The 21995-nt window shown below is 36.7% G+C and overlaps 2 protein-coding genes across 3 annotated transcripts in view; one reads left to right on the top strand and one right to left on the bottom strand.

Moving 5' to 3' along the window:
* LOC136250571 (uncharacterized) lies at positions 1-18131 on the bottom strand. 2 transcript variants are annotated; one of them, XM_066042784.1, is made up of 26 exons: positions 17503-18124; positions 17334-17449; positions 16666-16710; positions 16267-16353; positions 15592-15658; positions 15031-15099; positions 14885-14973; positions 14621-14681; positions 14477-14572; positions 14355-14426; positions 13881-13978; positions 13061-13166; positions 12305-12384; positions 11817-11885; positions 11486-11546; positions 11343-11359; positions 10753-10810; positions 10334-10426; positions 10221-10278; positions 8145-8216; positions 7881-7919; positions 4327-4384; positions 2126-2194; positions 2004-2067; positions 333-404; positions 1-270 (listed from the first exon to the last, which is right to left on the bottom strand). In XM_066042784.1, the coding sequence occupies exons 1-26, from the start codon at positions 17557-17559 to the stop codon at positions 196-198; spliced, it is 1848 nt and encodes a 615-aa protein (XP_065898856.1). In that variant the 5' UTR covers positions 17560-18124; the 3' UTR covers positions 1-195. The 2 variants fall into 2 exon arrangements, 1 of the variants encoding a protein (XP_065898856.1); XR_010698581.1 differs by lacking the exons at positions 1-270; positions 333-404; positions 4327-4384 and having other exon boundaries at positions 17503-18131.
* Positions 17578-21995, top strand: part of LOC136248447 (uncharacterized) — an 18526-nt gene continuing 14108 nt past the window's right edge. Inside the window, exons 1-3 of the mRNA XM_066040228.1 lie at positions 17578-17796; positions 19400-19492; positions 20625-20740. Coding sequence (XP_065896300.1) covers positions 17661-17796; positions 19400-19492; positions 20625-20740 — 345 coding nt within the window. The 5' untranslated portion in view covers positions 17578-17660. The remainder of the gene's footprint in view (positions 17797-19399; positions 19493-20624; positions 20741-21995) is intronic.

Genomic DNA, 21995 nt, shown 5'->3' with positions numbered 1-21995 from the left:
TTACCTTATGCAAAGACCAGTTTGTAATTAAATCAATGATTGAGTTTTGATTTACATTTACTGTAACAATTCACAATGAAAAAATATGCTGTGGAAAAAAAAATTAAAAATACGTTGTGACACAGCTGTAATAGTACAATCAACTAAAAATTATAGGTTCCATCACAGTGGCAATTTGACTGTTGGACTATTTGATCAATTGTGAGGAATGAAAGGATTGATATCACAAACTACAAATCCATTTGTTTGAAATTCTTGCATCATCTCCAACTAAAAGTTATACATATCCAAGTACATACATATATACCATTGTTAATTTGTTATCGACTAACTTTCTTTTGCTCATTCAAACACAATCCAATTACGGCTCCACCACTACCTGGAAACTTTACTGCAGACCCATACTATACAACGTAATTATACAACATGACATTAATTACAATATTGAAACCTCTGCTAACTTTTTTTCATTCAATATTCACCTGCTTTGTATACAGTACTTAATGAGAGAGAATAGCATCTGTATTAATATTGTGACTGAAAGGCAAGCAATTTTCTTACATATGTAAGCACACCGCTAAAAAATCCACAATGGTCATAGAGTTCACACCCAATTTTTCAACTGCAAACTGGCTACTAGACAGATGTTTAATCAGGTAAACCTTTGCAAGCACAAGAGGCAATTACAGATATTCCACATGGTAGGATTTGTGCAGTGCTAAAAGCATGTTTGATACTACAACTGGACATACAGCATAGCAATTTGCTGAAGACGGGTAGATGTATTCCTAACAGTAAAGGTCTATGAGGAAGCTGTCCCATTGAAGATGGTACATTCATTTCAAAGGACCCCACATTTGCATGCCATTGTATTGCCTTCAAAGAAGTCTTTCCTACTGTTCTAATTGACTGAACTGCTTTGTATTCTTGGTGAGGAAGAGCACATATACGTCCCTTGCAAAGTTTCACATTGCCACAAATATACTGTGCTGCTCCTATACTTACTCTCCTGCATTTTTGTGCTGCCAAAGTTAATATTTAGTGCCATGCACTTCTATAATTTCAAATAGTGTTGCACTGATAACCAAATTAGCCGATTATTCCGATAACCGATATTAAGCAGCCGATACTGATAACTGATCCGATATACACTAATAACACTATCTCTCAACCTCATCATTAAATGACTCACATTAGTGACATAAGCATTGATTTACAGCTCATTCTAGACTAAAATGTAAAGTTATATGTATACCACAAGCAAAAGCTACTCATGTTGACAAGGTTTTAAGTACATTTTACTACTGCTATATGGTTGAGACAAATGGCTGGTGCTACATAGAAACCTTAAACCTCAGTTTACTGTTGGGCATGGCCTAAACCCTGACAGTTTATTATGGGCATGGCTTGTAGTCACCACTAAACCATCAACACATGACTTAATTAAAATGCCAAATAACTTATGTCTAGCCTCCCCCACATCATTATACTACATGGCTAGTAGCCTATCGGCCAGATACTGATTATTGGTGTAACTCTAATTTCAAAGCAAGTGATTTATAAATCCCTCCCTATGTCTGTATTGAAAACATCGCAGCTTTATGTGTACATATGTACTTACTAGGGCTGAAACAAATACTAATACTGGACGAGTACTTGTTAAGGATTTTGGTACTCGGATAGCAAAATTGGTACTCGAGTACTCATTAAGATCACGTGACCCAGCTCACATGATGTATTTGCCATCAGGGAGTGATGCAATAAAGGCTGTAGAGTTTGATTGGCATAATTATTTTGTCAGAGAGACTAACATCAGTACTTTAATACAGTGTGTGTATCATTGTTGTTACTTGAAAAGCTGTAAACCATTTAAGGTTGGTACAAAACATGTCAAATGGGTATGACTACATGCAACTAGTATTCGTGAGTACTTGATTGTTAATTCTAGAGAGTACTTGAATACTAAAAAATCATGATCATTTCAGCCCTAGTACTTACTGTACCTTGTGAGCTATTTCTATCATCCTTAGATTGTCTCTTCCTAGAGCCTTATCACCGTAAATCTTTCTGCAAATACATTGCTTTAATGGCACACGTATGATACACATACACTTATGCACTGTACCTTCTTGTACTAAAGTTTTGTTTCATAAGATCAGCCAATTGTGCATAATCGTTCTTCTCTAAAGCATCCCTGATACAAATATACATTGTACTTCAAATGTGGACTTGCACCACAGTATAGTATACCACTGTGGTTAGTAGTTAATATACCACATTGGCAAGGAATTAAGTCAGAAAATGCTCAACAAACATTTTCCTTATCAACACTGGCCAGTAAAGCAGGAGCAAGCAGCAAGTGGGAACAAGACAGGAACAGAAACAACAACTGAGATAGCTACTAACTCAATATATGAGTTGGATTTTATGCCAAAATGCTTCTTTACAGCTCCTTCTATTAGTATATTGAAATACTCTAATAGAGCATTCACACTACTCTGAGATGTTCTAAAAGAGCAGCCCAGATTTTGAAGGATTGGACCAGCTACTGCCTTGCCAGTAGTTGATTCAATGGATATGGATACTGAGATAATACAAACAATAGCAATAGCATTGAAAGGGTGATTATTTCCTTGAAACCAATTGTAAAGTGTACAATAGATTAAAAGTCCTATGATTGAATCGATCATGGTAATCCAAATATGTGCATGTTTAGATGCTACTTCCTCATACAATTATAAATTCTTTAGCTTGTAGTCTTAGAAGTGTCAAGTTAGAATTCGTACACATAAACAATAAAAAAGCAAGCAAAGTACAACTAAATACATACCGTAGACCGTATTAAAGCAGGGCTCAAATACACGCAGGGGCTCAAATATACGCCGGGTACAGCTAGGGAACTGTCATAATAAACGCCGGGGCTCATTTAAACGCCGGGGTGCTAATGATATGCACTGAAAGGGGTTCTAAACTCGTGTCAGCTGCTAACTATACAGTGATGTCTCGTCACCAGTCTTATGATGTCTTGTCTTGTTCGACTATGCCTTCTCTTCTGGTGATGGCCATAGCATATTTATCGTGGTCATTGTCATCTTTCCGCCCGACTTCCAATGTTTCACCCAGCAGAGGAGTCTAAATGGGTTTATGTACGTGATGGGCTATGGATTTCGTATTTCGTAGGTACTTGTACTGGCACCTGTCATTCTCAACGAGTGGCTAGTAAGAAATAAATGCCCGGGTCCAAATTAACGCCGGTCTCGTTTAAACGCCGGGTCAAAAATGATTTATAGGAAATAAACGCCCGGGCTTCTATACGGTCATATACGATATATGCAGCAAGTTAGTAATTATAATCCTAAAACAAAAACAGCTCTAGGGCTGTAAAAAAAGGGCGCTGCCAAGTAAAGTAGGATCAATCAAACAAGATTTTTAACATGACTGGTAAGAACAAGGACTGATATCAAGTTGCAGCCAAGTAGATTGGAATATTTACCATGATCAATCTGTTAAACAACTGGTAAGAAAAAGGACTGATATCACCTCTGGGTGCCATCCTTTCTTTTGATGCGGTATGTGCTGGTTCACCAGTCATAATAATGTTACAAAAAAGTAAATAAACAAGTATAAGGAAAAGTAAGAATTTTAAGTTTGATTAGGGATCATAGAAAAAAAAAGTAGGGAAACAAAGGAGGTCACCTACACCTGCAGATATACTAGTGGACATGTATAATACAAGTCACCCTGTAGAGAGTTCAGGTACATTTCAAGTTATCCTGTAGAGATCTAGAGTTCAACTACAAGGAAAGTCACCCTGTAGAGTTCAGGTACAAAGAAATCACCCTATAGAGAGTTCAGCTATGGCATAAGTCATCCTGTAGAAAAGTTCAGTTACACATTACTGTCACTCGAGAGAGTTCGGTTACAAACAAGTCACTCCGTAGAGAGTTCAGCTACATTATAATACGTTGGTCAGTTCCTACTTTCCTAGAATTCTACTTACCCAGATAAGCAACCCAATACATATGCTAGCAGCTGTAATCACTACAGTAAACAAGCTGTGATAAAGTTGTATAAGTACATAAAGTTTACATTGTGGTAGGCGGACAATTAATAGTGGGTGAATAATACAATGTGATCACTAGTCAAAGCCATGTCTGCATTGTCATCTTTTGGTTGTGAAACTGTATCCTGCCACATTCTAAATTATAAGAAATCACTTTCTTTGAAATAAAACTATTACATGACAATACATGCAAACAATCAGAATTGCGATGCTTGTAACAGCTGCCATACATATATTGTAGTCATGTATGTATGTATACATACTTTGCACTAACAGTCAATGAAGCGAACTCTTTCATTGCTTGTATCACATCACTATCACCTACAAAACACAGTAGAGTTGATAAACCAACTACTACATTTACACATTCACACTCTTAGGTTTATGCAATGCAGACTACAAAATTGATGCAAGACGAATAGATGTCAAAAATTAAAGCCAACTTAGTGTAGGAGAAGGGTACACTAGATAAGTGTCAGTTTAATTTGAGCACCATAACATACTTTTCTATTATGCTCCATTCACTCCTTCTGAAAATTTTTCTTCACGTATTATTCCCACAATAAAAATAGTCAGCAAATTGTCAAGAGAGTTTTACATAAAAATGAATATATTAGACTAATGGTCTAAAGGTTGACTGCTATATTAAAGCGACTGTTTTGTTAGAATGTCTTGCAAATGGGTTATGTCAAGAGTTCACTTTTTATATCAGGACACAAGGTAGAAGCCAGTGCACAACACCATGAGTATATTGACAGGAAGAAAGAAAACGAGATTTTCGTACCTCCATAGCTCTGTGCTGCTTTTACGAAACAAAACGATTTTTGCTGTGGACACGCCCGCCAACGCCAGTACTCCACACGCTAAATTGGAGCGACATCACTTCAAGCATTCCCAAGATATGCGACTTCAAAAATTGGCTTAGTTTCTTTGTTCTATTTTATTTTTTTTTTGTCTTTTCGCACACTTACAAAAACTGCCATAAAAAGCGAATGACATGCATATCCAAATGTCTTGAAATTTGGCACATAGAAGGGGGGTATAATGGCACATCTTAGTACCAAGTTTAGCTGGAATACGATAAACAGGCAAAGAGTTATTAGCAATTATTCACGAAAAATAACACCAATATGTTGTCACGTCTACAGGGTAAACTGCTAATGGGAAGAAGCTGAAAATTGGTGCATGAATATTAAACTATTGAACCTCAAACCTTTTGTGGTTTGAAAGAAATCGAGCTAAAAACCAAGAAGATACAACAAAAAGACCAACAGTGTGTAACAATCACGCAATCAAGATTAGCTAATAAAAAACGACTACTTGCCACGCCTACCAAAAAAACCGCTTGGATTAATGCTTTGAAAATTGCTGTAGTACAGATGAAGTAATTATTTTAGAAAGGCTCTTCAATGGTGTAGAAGAATCAGACTTAAAGCCACAGAGTTATAACACGAAATCCAATTTGGTGTAGCAAGTGCAAGATCAAGATACTCTAATAGAGCAGTCATCCTAATAGAGCAGTCACCCTGAAAAGAGATCAGCTAGAAACAAGTAACCCGTATAGAGATCAGCTACAAACAAATTACCCAGTAGAAAAAATACGTGTTGGAAACAAATCACCATGTAAAGAGATTGGTTAGGAACAAGTCATCCAGCAGAGAGTTCAGCTAGAAACAAGTCACCTTGTAGAGAAATCAGCTAGAAACAAGTTACCCTATAGAGAGATCAGCTACAAATAAATCACCCTGTAGAAATATGCACTGGAAACAAACCACCATGTAGAGAGTTCAGCTAGAAACAAGTCACCCTGAAAGGAGTTCAACTACAAACAATGAGATGAGAGTTTCAGCTACAGTTCAGTTATGTAAGAAGTCATCTTATTACCTATGTGATAATCATTCAGTGTTAAATATACAAATATTTAATCAGACAAAAAGGTATACACACAATTGCTTCTTTTGTTCCACAATTCCTGCAGTGAAGAAAAAAAGCAAGTTAAAAGGAAGCACCAAAGCCAGTTTATGGCTGGCTTTGTGGCTTGCAAAACAAAAAACAGTGATATCTAAACCAAAACAGCCAAGCTATAAAAAAAGAGTGTGGCCCCAAAAAAGGCCAGAGTGAAAAAAGCCAAGATGGCAGCCAAGAAATGGCTGTGATGGTAGGTTAATGGCAAAAATTTTAATAACAATAATTCAGGTGAATTTGGTGCCGAGGCAACGCAAATTCACCTGAATTGTAGTTATTGAAATTTTTGCCATTAACCTACCATCACAGCCATTTCTTGGCTGCCACCTTGGATTTCACATCTTTTTTTCACCCTGGCCTTTTGGGAGCCGCACTCTTTTTTTACAGCTTGGTTGTTTTGGTTTAGACTATTATGTTCAAAGGTATTACCATGTTAACTTCATTCCTAAAACTTATCCTGGTATCATTTCTAGTTATTGTACTCCTATAAGAACAAGTACACAAAAAAATTTGGAATTTTCAACTAGAGTAGGGACCATAGCACATTGATAAAAAGTACTGAAACAAGCTGGAGTAGTGCATGATATTAAATCATAGTAAAACAATAAGAAGTACTTTTATATCCCTACTGTGCATTTCCATTATGGTATCTTGAGCACAGTAGGGATATAACACTTCTTATTGTTTTAATGTGATTTAATATCATGCACTACTCCAGCTTGTTTCAGTACCTTTTATCGATGTGCTATGGTCCTTACTCTAGTTGAAAATTCCAAAATCTTTTGTGTACTTGTTTGTTAACCTTTTATGTAAAATAAAATTATCATGACTGGTGAATCCACGCATACCGTATCAAAACAAGGAGGGTGACACATAGGCACTCACTGTAGGTAGATCTGCAGCCGCAGTCAAAGTCTAAATCAAGGTCAAGGCCAGCAAATTAGTGGCAAGTCAACGGTCAAGGGTAAAAATTTCCAACCTACAATCGAAAAGTAATCACTAAGTCACTGGTAGAAGATTGAAAAAGGCACTTAGTCACAGGTTAAAGCAAAATTTTGGCAGGTCAAGACTTTGACTATGGTCACAGATCTACCTACAGCATGTATATACCTACATGACACCCCCTTGATCAAAAGAAAGAAATGGTGCCAATTACCCCAGCTATCAATTGTCATCTGAAAAGTAAAGTATTCATTATGCTTTGTTGTCAGCTATGTTTAACCCATTACACAGCATTATGAATCAAGAACTGTTTGAAAAGCATCTTTGCAATCAAAGTAGCCACTATGAAAAATACGAGCGATTTCTGTTGCAAAGGGAAACCATCACGAGCTACCGCTAAATCGACACCTCTCGCTGACACTAAAGATGAAAGAGACACAAAGGAGGACACTGGTAAGTCCATGAAGAATGCATTGTACGTACTGCGGTATGCCAAAAGGCACGTGTCCGGCTGAAGCAATGTCGAACAGTGAAAAATTCAAACCCGTATCCTTAATCGTTAGCGAGTTGCACTTGTCTGAAGGCATCAGTTAGTTAGTCAGTCAGTCACTAGAAAATTCTGTATAATAAAATTCCATAGCAACTTGTTGAAAGCTTTTTGGGTTGATCTGAAGGCTTGTTCGGGTTTAACCTATACTGCCTCATTATTGAGGGAAAAGTTAAGCTGGGTGATGTTTTTTCATTGGCCACACTCAAACCTTTGTGGTCCCTACCATACAGTATGATTATTCTGCCATAATAGACAGACACCTAACCACATACATACATATGTACATACTAAATTTTATTATAAGTTATAACTAATTATTAACAGCATATATACACATAATAGTAATACTCTGTCACTGACCTCTATCCCATCTAACCTTGACATCACTGTGAATTTTACCTGTAAAATATAGTATATAGGATCTAAGTCTTTAACTCACAATTTCCACATAAGTACAGTCAAGTGGCCCAAAAACTCTAGTCAAAGCTGCCTCAGTAAAACCATGTTTGCAGTCATTGAAACCATTATAATACAACAATCACTGGCATATCAAAAACACAATAAAATGATGTTCAACATATTAAATACTTAGCAGGAAATGTATATGTATATTTACATACTTACCAGAGTCACTTGGGTCTCCAAGATAAGCTAGCCACAATGGTGGAATGTCTACATTCAAGTAGCTGTAGTTCCCTGCAACCAAGTAAGCAATACAATGCATACTGCAAATTGCAAGCATAATATAAAGCAGTTAATTGATTTAATAGACACTGAATCATCGCTGATGATGTATTGTTATCAAACGGTACGGTAAGGGTGAAAATTTCGCATGTTACCAAAAACCTTTGAAAATCATCCTAGAGACATCTTACGAGATTAAAATCACCTTTACAGAATAATATAATACATAATATATAACAAAATACTTACAGGTGGCCGGATATAGAATTTTTTAAAATCGCCAAAGCTCGAATTTTAGACTGACTGCCTAACTGACTGACCACAGGCCAAATGAAGCAGTGCACGGCCACCATTTTACGCCACAATAACAAACTCACCAGTGGGGTATGCCTTTTGGGGTTCTGACGAGTATGTACCCTCTGCACCTTGTCTTTTCTTTTATCTTCAATCAGGCTGCTTGTCTTCTTCTTCATCCAACGAAACCATATCAAGGCGTTAATTTTCAGTATCAACACTTTCTTTAAGCAGCATAATAGACGCCACATGATTATTTAAGGGGTACGGTACTAGATAGGTCACAAGATCATGCCCATTCTTTACTCTACGCATTATCGATTGAAACCACGATAACCACACCCCTTTTACGCTAGCTGTATTTATAACGGAATAGCTAGTGACCACACACCTTCAAGTCGGTAGGCTGATTTGGCATGCTCTAATAATCTATCGAAACCATGTCCCTTTTCAAGCGTACATCTTTGCAGGCTAGCTGACTCGAGATACTCTAATACAGCAGTCACCCTAATAGAACAGTCATATGTTTATAGCTAGCTGTATGGTTTAACAAAAAAACTAAACAAACTAGTATATTAAAAATTATAAATTTAAAGATGGAGTAGGGATCCAAGCAATAAAAAGTAGTAAAACAAGAGATGAATGATGGTAGCATAGCTCGGTGGGAAATCCCTACTTTGGCATGGTATAGCAATTATTTTGTGTTCAATGCCAAAGTAGGGAGCCATGCTGTAATAGCTACCATTATTCATCTCTTGTTTCACTACTTTTATCGCTTGGATTCCTACTTCATTTTTAAATTTTTAATATACTATTTATTTACCTATGTACTATTATATTGGTATGGAAAATAATTATTACAACATTGAGAGGTGCTTAACCCTCTCTCATTGTTAAACTGCTTCTAAATTGCTATCACTTATAAACAATACAATATAATCCTATATATCACTATAGAACAAGAAGTTCGATTGTCTAGTTATTGTTTACACAACAATAACCATAACACCATATAACGCTAAAGTGCAAAAATCAGCCTCCATAAAACCACACATAAATATCAGCACTGCTTATTATAACACAAATAGACATCACTAACCTGTTGTAGTTGAAGCGATTATCTCTAAGTCTGGTTTTCAGGCATTTGAGCAAGTGCGCATGGGCACATATGCGTGAGGCCACTGATTCGAGATGTACAAAAAAAGCAACATGCCATTCCAACCTATATAATCCTTCTATTTACTGTTTCTCTTCATTAGTAGTATCATTATCACTGCGAAGAATCATTTACAGTGCTTATTATCCACCATCAAAAAGTATGCGATGATGTCATCTTACCCCATTATCACTGCGAAGAATCATTTACAGTGCTTATTATCCACCATCAAAAAGTATGCGATGATGTCATCTTACCCATATTAGTGCACAAGAGATCGGGCATGTCCATTACAGGATAAGCACAGGGGCTACTGAAAAACGTTATACAGAAGTTACAGAACAGGAGTTACAGGAGATTATGCCATATGGCAGTTGTGAAAGTGATTGGGTTAAAAATAAATTCAATATAGATCAACTAGAGGTCAACTTCAAGAGGGAGTTTTTATGTAGTATCCAGGCTTATACGAATGGGACAAAGTGTGCACTATCATACATGTACCCTGCATGTATATGTTGTATGTAAGTTCTGCCCAATATGCATGACTATGTATAGGTATAACTTACCATATCCTTGTTTCATTACATTCTCACTGAAGTCCATGCATACTAATCCTTCATAGACCTGTAAACCATCTAGCTTTTTACATACTGTATGGCAGTTGTGAAAGATCACTGACCTGTACCACACGATCTTGTAGACCAGCCTGGATGCATAGTTCACTTTTCTCAACATCTAGTACAAATTTGGGTTGTATTTGCTTGGGCATGTCCTACAAACAGGTAGGAATGGTTTGTTTAGCAATATAATCCAACTTAACATGCCATTTTAGGGATTTTCCCACTTTGCTACAATACCAAGTAGGGATTTCCTTCATAAACTACCGTATTTTCGTTTTTTATTGGTGGACCCCTAATTCTTGTTGCATTTTTCTTAACAAGTTGAGTAGAGTATACACACCATAGAGAATTTGAATATAATTTCGCTTTCTGCCATTACACTATTCTGTATTCTGTGGAATACTGCTTCCGTGGTGGAAACAAGAACAGGTTATTTCTACAGCACATGAGAACAACCATTAACACATAGAACACTCACACTATCAGAGAGATGATAGTACTTCATCAAACAACGTAACACAGCTGTCACTATGGCACTGGTGAATAAATGAACATGACAATACAGCATGGAATATTGATATCACTCTCTAGACTGTTTGGAAATGCAGTCAATAGTTCTCTATCCTTGCAATCAACATATAACAAAACGTTTGGCATATTCGGATACCTGACTTAATCTACTACCCATAACACAAACCTTATTGGAGCCTTTCCCATTTATCAATGGTGTGCACAAATCCATATCTGCTGCTGTCTGCAAGCTTACACGAAGCCACACCTATACTAGTAGAATACGAGTTCTAGTCTAGTCTTACAGCAGGTAGCTTCTGTCATCATGTATCATATCTACTTGCTTGCATGCTAAGTTATCAGCAAAGTGTGTTTAAGTTTGTAAGTAACCATGAAGCCACACAACTGCTATCAAAAGCTTGGACACAAGGTATACAATAATGACAAATTTTAAATTGGCAGTTTGGCAAATATTCATCAATTAATCTATTGCCAAAATTTGTTGTTATACATATTACATATACTGCATTTAAATTCTGTATAACGTTGGATACTAACCTGCTCCCAGCCAGACCCTATTAAAGAAAACACAACACCAAATTTAACAGTTAACATAATACATAGCAAGTTATGTAGGTACATGTGACAAGCAAACCACTACAGAATTTCATAGTTACAAACAGATATAGAATTGAACATACCACTTGCCTAGGAACATTGGTTTCGTACTTTAATGTAAAGTTCTTTTTTGGCAATGCAATTCTAAAAGAAATTTAATACAATGAACAGTATTGTATATCATTACAGTGAAGAGTCAATATCTGAAATAATGTGACAGGAAGCTAGGCTGCTTGTAAAGATCCATTCAGAGTATTGTTCAATTACTCTAATAAAACATACACTTATTAAATGTTCAGTTAATCAAGGTTCAAATAACTGATTCTCTACTGTAATATTTGATAGTATAATATATGTATGTGTAGTATTGTGTACTATTCAATTACATTCCAACATCCACACATCTACACTTACCCATGTTCCACACAGTACTGATAAAACTTCTTACAAGTAGCTTGTAGTAATCGGAGTCCACCCAAGTATCTTAGACACAAAAGACAATAAATGTCACCAAAAATTTAGTGAATTTAACAAAATTCGATCACTATTGTAAATATGTTTGCTTGCTGTAACACACACAACCAAAATAAGTAATTTTTCATCTACGTCTTACTACGTATAACCATGCTATCACACACAACCTCTCATATTATGAAGTGATCACCACAATTATGTAGCAATACATCTGTGCATATTGTGTCTAATAACACAAGCCAGTAAATACTCTAGTTGTATAGTCAGTTTAAAGCACTAATAAAAGAAATTGTACATGTATGTATACATAGTGGAAGATGGATACCATTGGGGAGATCTCCTAATTCGAAGGGTTACTTGAGAATAAAAACACAACTCATTCACAATGCTGTAAGATTTTAATAAATCATTAATGTCATCATGCGTACCCTTCCTTCCTTGTGATCCCATCAAGATCAGACAAGCTACCAAAATCAGTTGGATCATACAGTGGATGTGGAATAAGTTTCTATAGAAAACAATATGAACTTATATACGTGCATACACATGCACATTGTGGAACCTCTATTTAACGGACACTTCGGGACTAACTGATTTAGATGAAATTTTACTGTTATAAGGAGGTTGTCCTCTTTCAGAGGTAAAATTGTGTTGGTAAAGGTCTATAGGGACCTCAGAAACTGTCCTTTATAGGAGTACAGTGTCCTTTACAGGGAGCGTCGAGGTTCCATTGTATGACTACAATTTTAAGCAATACACTAAAGACACAGTATGTGGTGTAACTCAATTCCAAACTGTCATGTGCCAAATTAGTTAGTGGGATTTCTCTTACCACATAATAATATGTAATACCACACAACATATGGCTGTATGTAATATTCAATACCAGCATGAAAATGTTATCATGGTTATGGAAATTAAAATCACAAAACATGTGCATTTACTGAACATTCAAATACTAGGAGATAAAAAATATTGGAAGATTAACAAAAAAAAAAATTATTGGTGTATTTAAAAAAAATCTGTGAAGTATTATTAGCACACACACCAAAATTAATGTTGAATGCACTGTTTTGAAATGAAATTGGATTATTAAAAAGTAAAAACAACATACAATTATGTCAACAAGACACAGCTACTGAACACAAATAGACAACAATTGGAGACTTGGACATTTTACTTACCAATTTAGTGCTCTCAGTAAGAGTAGCATCAGCCCAGAAGTTTGATATTGTCAATGAAATTGTTTTCCCATTAAAGCCATCAGAAGGATTTCCCATTAGTCCTATCCTAAATTAATAATAAATACACGTCTCTGGGTTGGGTGAACACAATTGTATAATCACAACTAGGACTGCAACAATTTTCGTTTGTCAAGATTTTATCCAAATACTAAATTTACCATTCGGATATTCGGTTACTAGTATATTACAAGTGTGTACAGTGGAAATGACTTTGGTTACCAGCTATATTTCTACAAGATAGCCTGTTCTGGTATGTAAAACTGATTATAAAGTCAACTACTATTAATTTTACATATATTTTAGGAACAAAGTGGTAAGTATGTGGCAAAAAGTTCCTGAATTCTAGCAGCATTTTTTACCTTAATCTAAATGTTATCAAATAGTTTGGTATTCGTTCGTTAAGACATCCAAATATCCGGATACTAAGTTTGACATTCATTGCAGCCCTAATCACAACACATGATCACAAATGAATTTTGATTTTGACATGTGGGATGGTAATGTAAATGAATGTCCTTTCAAATGTTTGACGATAAATAGCTTTGTAAACATGGCAACTACAGTACTGTTCACAGTATCACAGTAGGACTGAAAACAGTTTAAAAGAGTATTTCAGGAAGATGCTGTACACTAGTGCAAATAATTGCAATACAAAGTGATCATCGTAAAAACATGTATAAACTGTATCAATCATAATACGTAAAATCAATTAATTTCAAATGACAGTTGAAGTAATGAACTACTCCAATACACACAATACCTTGCATAGCTCCTACATGTTATTTCCTCATAATCACCTTTGCTCTTTGTGGTCCGGTCTGAGAACACCTTAATCCACTTCTCATATTCTGCTAGACCCTAAGGAGGAGAGTTATATATGTACAAACTATAATATTTAAAAGTTTCAGCCAATATCTAGAGTACAAAATACACATTTATTACTCGAGAGATCATGACTGCTCAATTAGAGTATTTCAATCATGTATGTTCTATTAGAGTAGTTGAGAACATCTCTTGAACTCAGTCACACGCACGCACGCATGCATGCACGCACACACACACACACTCAAAATACAATGTGAGCAATCCGGTCTTAAATGGCTATTGCTATTGATAATTCACCAAAAGCATAATATTCCTGTTGTCCATGTAAATACCTCATTTTATTATGCAACACTTCAAACAATATCGTTAAACAAAACCGTGTACAGATAAACACACAACAGACACATACAATTTGACCAATCAGCTGGAAAGGAGTGGGTAGTTTCATAGCATAAACTGGAGACTGTGAAACCAACCAACTCTGTAAAACACATACAATTACATATGGTACAAATGGTAAAAGGCAGTTACCATGAATTGGCCCAATACTCTGGTCTGTCTACTAGTATTGCTTTTACTGTACTGGGATATCATCGGTAGAATCTCCTTTCTGAAACAGTAGAACACCTGTACAAGACAATATTATATACAGTAGCTCCCATGTGGCTGCTTTACCACACTGGCACACTTTGAAGTGGTCTCATGTGGTTTGGGCTTCTCCAAGAATCGAATAATTCTATACATAAATAAAACACATGATTGTATGCCAAGTTAGTAATTACATAAACATAACAGTTTAAATGGTATATACATGTTAACTACAGAAGCTAAAGGTCTGTATACCATATGGTTCATGTGCTTGTATACAAACTCCCGCAGGATTACTCTAATATGGGGACTGTTACACTATTCATGAATGGACTCAACACAAGGCCTCACTTGCTGGTCATGTGATCCATTTCAATTATTCCTCTTTTCTCTACACTCTCTCCTGGTTCTAACTCATAATAAATGGCCAGTTCTCCTTTCTGTGTATTTGTAGTGAACAGTAAAAGACAACTACGTGCGTATATTACGAGTCACACTTTCTTCCTGAAGAAGTCATGTACTTGACCAAGATCAAAATTATGACTGCACAACATGTCCCCTGATAACTGTGGAGCACAATGTGTACAACACATGAAAAACACACACACAGATACAAACACGTAGAGTAAATGACACTATATTATAGTGGCTTGGTTGTCCACAAAATTAATCATCCTTGAAATAGTAACCTGTGCACTTTGTCATAAGCTATAAAAATCCTCAAATTGATGCACACGTCCATGAAACTGCTTGCTCAAAATTGTACAAAAATGAAATACATACAGTATACAAATCATGTGTATACAAGTATATATAATACAGTTAGTCACTTATACTACACACACCACAGAACACACACATACACATACAGTGGAACCACTCTATATAATGGACACTTTGAGACCAAACAATTTTGACAAAATTTTACTGTTATAAGGATTGTATTGATAGAGGTCTATCTTCAGAAACTGTCATTTATAGAGACAGTATTCTTTACACGGAGGGTCCTTTAACAGAGGCTCCACTGTCACTAAACAAACACTCAATAGAACACACACCACCATAATGTCATCATCTATTCCCTTACTCCTGATAGCTAGCTCGATATCAGCAACAGCACCCAAACTGTATAGACAGCAAACATGTCAGGACCATATACATATTTGCAAGGGTACTTCAACACAATGTGTGTATGCATGCCTCTGTGTGTGTGTGCGTGTGTGTGTGTGTGTGTAAAATTGCAAACTGCTTATGGTCCAGTAAAAAACATGTCACACAGACATTGATCAAATAGTTGGGTACTTGTAACCATTAATACTACAGTACTCAAATGCTTTGGGTTTGCCCTAATGTATATGCCCTTATTATATTGTAGATATGACATATCAATTAGGACAACAAATTTTACTGTGTGTACATGTTCGTAGTTTAAATGGTATCTAGACACACAGGATCATGAGATTTGTGACAATATCATAAATTTAATTAAATTTAAACAATCCTATCTTATTCAAGCACACAAAAGTATCCTCTGACACATAGACAAAGACACAGACACACTGTAGTGTGAACAGACTATTAGCCTTGCACATGCACATAATTGTATTAGGCATGATATAGAATCACGTGATTGTTTGATGTTGTAACGACACGTTTATATGTGATTGATCCCGAATTATACATACACAAAGCACTACACTACACTACACACACCAACAACACACACATTGTACCTGTTTTCAAGGGTAGTGGTACCATCATTGATCAAGTTATTAACAGGAAACTCATTGGCAGTGGCCCAACGTTCAAAATACTTATATCTGTTAGAAGTACAATATAGCACAACTTCATGCCACATACAAGCTCTAGTACTAACAACCACATCATGACATCAATAGCACATTCATCAAAAATGAATGTTCTATTTGAGAGGTACTACTGGTAAGCAACAATAATGGTAAGGATAGACATACATACATATACCTGTATACATAAATGTTAAATGGTTTAGTATTTTTTAAGAAAACAAAAGTTGTCACGTTAATTTCCTTGTACAGCACGTACATGGAGGTCACATGTGCTGTACCATAGCAACAACAAAGAAAAATCTATCTACATGCGTGCTCACTCACTTATCAGCATTGGTGACCAGGTAAACATTACTAAACTGGTTGCGGCTGTAAAGAAAACAAAACAAAATTACCAAATATCTAAACAACTCACATGCATACATTCATGCCAGTGATCAGTTAGTTAATAATACAATGAGGAATATAAGGTGATATGCAAAATGACACAACTTAGGTAAAGCATATTTAATGTATTGTAACAAGACTTAAGTTGGACATTTATAGGATCCACGTGACTACAGATGAGAAAAAACCATAACTGAGACAAGGCCAATAACCACTGTACTATGATCTGTGACTGTGGTCAAAGTGAAAGACAAACAAGGCTGATGTTACATGATGGACTGGACAACAAATGGTCAGCCTTTTTTCCCAGCACAGTCAAAGTTGCGTGAGTAAGTAGGGCACAAGAATGTAGTGAAAATTTTTTTTTTCATTGAAAATCAGCTTTGACCGCTGTTCACAGATCATAGTAAAGTGATGCACCTTTGTTGATAAAGTAACTCAGTAAATGGATCACAGTGGAACATCTCTATTATAGACATGCCACTTTTTGCATATCGGGGAGTTTGTTAAGATCGAGAGGTTCTACTGTAGCCACTTGGAAGCTATATCAGTCAATTGGATGGGTTCACAAGCATGCAATGTACGTGTGCCCACTGTGCTGATACCTTTTGACAACATTCCACCAGCAGTCCAGAATGGTCTCCTGAGAGTGACCAGGTCTGGCGGGTAGCAGCGCTTTGGGCACTCCAATCAAATGTGTATACTTGCCAGACTTGTCCGCCTAAAATATTAGCCAAGTATATTTGTCAGCATGCATAACAAAACATAACTCACCAATATTTCAGCCTCAAGCAGAGCACTGTGCCCTGCAACAAGAATAATGCAGATCATAGCTGTTACATTGCCTCTAATAAATTCGTTTTATCCAGTAAGAAGCGCAAGCGCGTTACAAGATCCGTAGAGAGAAGCGAGTAGAAAAGCTGTAGAGAACGATGTCGTCCACATACAAGCTCACCTACTTCGATATTCGAGGAAAGGCGGAGCCTGCTAGGCTGGTGTTTGCTCAAGCGGGTGTTCCATACGAAGACATCCGGATACGACAGGATAAGTGGGCCGAAATGAAACCAAGTACGTACTTTTGCAGTGAACCTACCCATGGGGTCACTGGTAACTGTGATTATCCTCAAATGGTATACAAAAAAGGGATGTACAAAGTGCTCGCAAAGTGACTACCCTTAAGACTAGTCTCGCGGCGCCCTCCCCACTAAAGGGGTCTGGAAAAGTTTGAGCTCAAAAGGATGTACGTTTATGTGTTTACACACACACATGGAAAACAGCCAACCAGATACTGAATTTGAAAAAGTCTCTCCACCTATCTTGGTCGGTTTTCATATGAGTCCCATTCAGAATTTTTGTACAACTGACAACCGACCTGTAACATTAATCAAACCAGATCCGTTTACAGAAGCAACCTGATGGCAAATGAATCAACATAAATGATAGGTGTTTGTGTGCCCACATAAGTCAAGTGGTAAAGTTAACCGCAAATCCTTTGAAACGTACACATTAGATAATCAACTTACTTGATATGTAGCGATTTGATTTTAACTGCCAACATTCTGGCAGCGCCAAACTTTTTGTACACAGTTTTACCAGACCTAGGGGGTCGGGTGCTGCAAGGCTAACCCAACCATAATAGGCAGATAACAGTTACAGGTTGGAGGACAGGTATCACTGTAGTGATAGCTGTTCACTCACCATGCAGTATTACAACACATGTGACAGATTGCAACAAGCAACTACAACAAATAGCAATATATTAGCTGCTGTACATTAGACAGTGAGAAAGAATGGGTGCACATGGTTTAATAATCATAATACAATTACTGTATTGTTTCAAATTATAGTCTGGACTTTTATTTCTTTCAAGCATCTTTTTATCCCGGTGACTACACAAGAGACCAGCAAACAAGTAATCTTCATACCTCTGAGTTGTACTCACCTTAATGTATTTCTCAACATATACTACAGATTAGGAAGACTAATGAGCACTTGGTACTTTGTTGTTAATGTTGGACACCACAGATAATACAAAGTAGCTATTATCTATACAGAATTTTTGCACCCGGTGTTTATTCAAAACCCAGAGTTTATTTGTGTTGTGCACCCAGAACCAAGTGTTTATATGAGACTGGCTGTAATACTAAACCATTAATATGGTACTTCACAATGTCCCACTGTTTTTCATCTTGACTTGTAAATAGCTAGCATGTACATTGGGTGTGGGCGATAAAAAATATAAAGCTTGTGTAATAACATGCCAATTCAGTTGTAATGACATCGTACTGGCCACATGATGACCTCCTTCACCCACTCAATTACCTCTTTGTGTGGGGTACTCTTCATCACAGTAATTTGTCAACAGCTTATCTCATCCCAAATTGTGACAAGGTTATAGTATAATAAGTACTGTAGTGGTGGATAGCTTTAGCGTGATGAATAGCCATTATAATAATCCTCAGGAAATTTTGACACAGTGAATAATGTGAGGTGATGATAAACTGGGGTGATGATAAACTGGGGTGTGTGCATGAAAGAAAACTGAAGCGAAATATTATATATTTTTATGGATTTTTTATTGGTCATTAAATAACCTATTAACATATATGTCCATTGTCTCTATAATTAACTGATGTTGTTGATGATGTTGTACTTGCTATTTGTCACACAGAGGCACCATTTGGACACATTCCCATATTGAGTGTGGATGGAGTAGAAGTTTGTGGCAGTGTCAACATCGCACGTTTCATTGCTGAACGTCACGGTGAGTGAGTGTGTGAACTGAAGTGTCCATCCAACTAGTAATAACTAGGTGAATTTTTTTGTTATTTTTGAAAGCCACATTTGAATAAATGCCAGTATTGATTATAAGCCAGGGGGCTTCCAGCGCATTGGGAAAATAAATGCCTGGTCTCTAATATAAGCCCTGGGACCAGGCTATTAGTGGAGCTGGTCTATAGTTGGTGGCTTTAATTATTTCCTTGTTTTATCACACAAAATTTATGAAAATTGGAAGATGCATCCACATGCAATGTATCATACAACCATAGGCAATTCTAAGGGGGGGCCAGGGGGGGCCATGGCCCTCCCTGTTAAAAAATAACTTTTAAAAAATCTTGGGGAAAAGTTGCCGTATAGATTGGCATTGTTATTTTTAGCATTTTTCATGTTTTTAGAACAAATTTTAGGCTGTCATCAAGCCTTTAAATTGCAAAAATCCTGCAGCTTCTGGGGGTTGCACCCCCAGACCCCCCTGAAAATTCTACTTTATACCATAGCCAATCAACAATAGTTATGCTGTTCCCTACTTGGCCCCCCCTGTAGGTCAGGTCTAGAATCGCCACTGCATACAACAGTTTGTCTAAATTTGTTTATAATAAAACAATGCTTAAAGGTTCTCTCTGTTAATTGTAATTGGATTTGTTTAAATACCGGGCACCATATGAACCTATCCAAAATCACCCAGTCTAAAATACAATGGCCTTACTGGTTTAAAGGGAAAGATATTATATGAAGAAATATGGTATACTTGCCTTTGATGTTTTCTGTCAATGATAGGTGTTACTATTAAAGAATATGCTTAACAGGTTTACGAGGCATGCTTTTGTGTTATATAATCAAATATGAGTTTACTGCACAGAACAATACTACATACTCGTGTACACTGTTTATGTTATGCCTGATTTTAGGAAAAATTTTATATACCTGTATGTATGTATATGTGGTATGTCTGTCTGTAAGTGTGCGATATTTTTATGTGTTATTAATTGTCCTCTTGTTGTATTCTGATATGTAATGTTGTTTCTTACTGGATTCTGCAATGTATGACCCTGATTAGTGTTTCTTTGGTCTGTCAATAATGGTATACTGTTGTATGTGCCTTTGTACTGTTGCAGGATTGGCTGGAGACAATGACCTGCAAAATGCTGAAATTGGTTCCCTAATGGATTTTGTTACGGATATCGGGAAAAATTGTGAAAACGTAATGAAGGAAACTGATAAGGAAAAGCAGGTCAGTATTTATACCTGTATCTCTAATACTTGTCACACTTACTCATTAAGACAAAACTGTTGGTGTTTTTAAACAGGTGTATGTAAGTAGGTACACAATGAGAAAATAAAGATTAACGGTATAGCACTGAACATGTAGTGACTAGTGAGAGAAAAAGGTAATATGAAAAGGTACGAATGACAACAAATACGTACTAGGATTTTAAAATTTGAGTGGGGATCATCATACAGTACTATGTTAGGATTATGAGACTTCAGCCAAAACTATCACCAGCCTCACAATATCTGCGTGGTGCCGTGGCCTTGCAAGCCCAAAAGTGCCTTCAGTGCTTGAAATGCTTCCAATATGTTGCTACAACATTATTATTTAGTGAAACTTTCTATTGACTGCCTGCCTGACTGACTGATTCCTTCAGACAAGCAAAACTCTATAACAACCAAGGCCACGGGCTTGATGTTTAATGTTGCTTCAGCCTAACAGATGCCTTTTGGTATACCACAGTATGTGCAATGCATGCTTCATGGACGTACCTGTGTTCTCATTTGTGCTTTTCCATCGTGACTGGATTGATTGCAGATGTCCTTCTCATAGTGTTCTTCATGCTGTGTAACAGGCTGAACATAGTTGAAAACGAAGCTTAATGGCCACTTCGCTATTTCAGAACGTAATTGATAGTTATAGCAAATAAGCTAGCTAAGATCACTTGTATATACAGTCATACAATAATATGTAGAATGCAATAGATACGACCATGTCTACCACCAAATAAAAGTAGAAATGCTTCACTTATTCTTGTTACGGTACAAATCCCATAAAGAGAATATTCACCTTGATAAACACTCCAACAGAACAAAGGCAAGCCTCCATTAAATGTTTTCTGTTACGAGCCCTTCAAGTAAGCACAACAAAAACAGCTGTTAATAAAGGCAACCTTTGTGTGTGTGTGTGTGTGTGTGTGTGTGTGTGTGTGTGTGTGTGTGTGTGTGTGTGTGCGTGTGTGTGTGTGCACGTGTGTGTGTGTGTGTGTGTGTGCACATGTGTGTGTGTGTGTGCACATGTGTGTGTGTGTGCACATGTGTGTGTGTGTGCACATGTGTGTGTGTGTGTGCACATGTGTGTGTGTGTACATGTGTGTGTGTGCACATGTGTGTGTGTGTGTGTGTGTGTGTGTGTGTGTGTGTGTGTGTGCACATGTGTGTGTGTGCACATGTGTGTGTGTGCACATGTGTGTGTGTGTGCACATGTGTGTGTGTGC

This window comes from Dysidea avara, chromosome 3, assembly GCF_963678975.1.
Source record: "Dysidea avara chromosome 3, odDysAvar1.4, whole genome shotgun sequence".
Taxonomy (NCBI): Eukaryota; Metazoa; Porifera; class Demospongiae; order Dictyoceratida; family Dysideidae; genus Dysidea; species Dysidea avara.
Note: the sequence above shows the minus strand (reverse complement) of the source record. Positions and strands in the feature narration are given on the sequence as shown.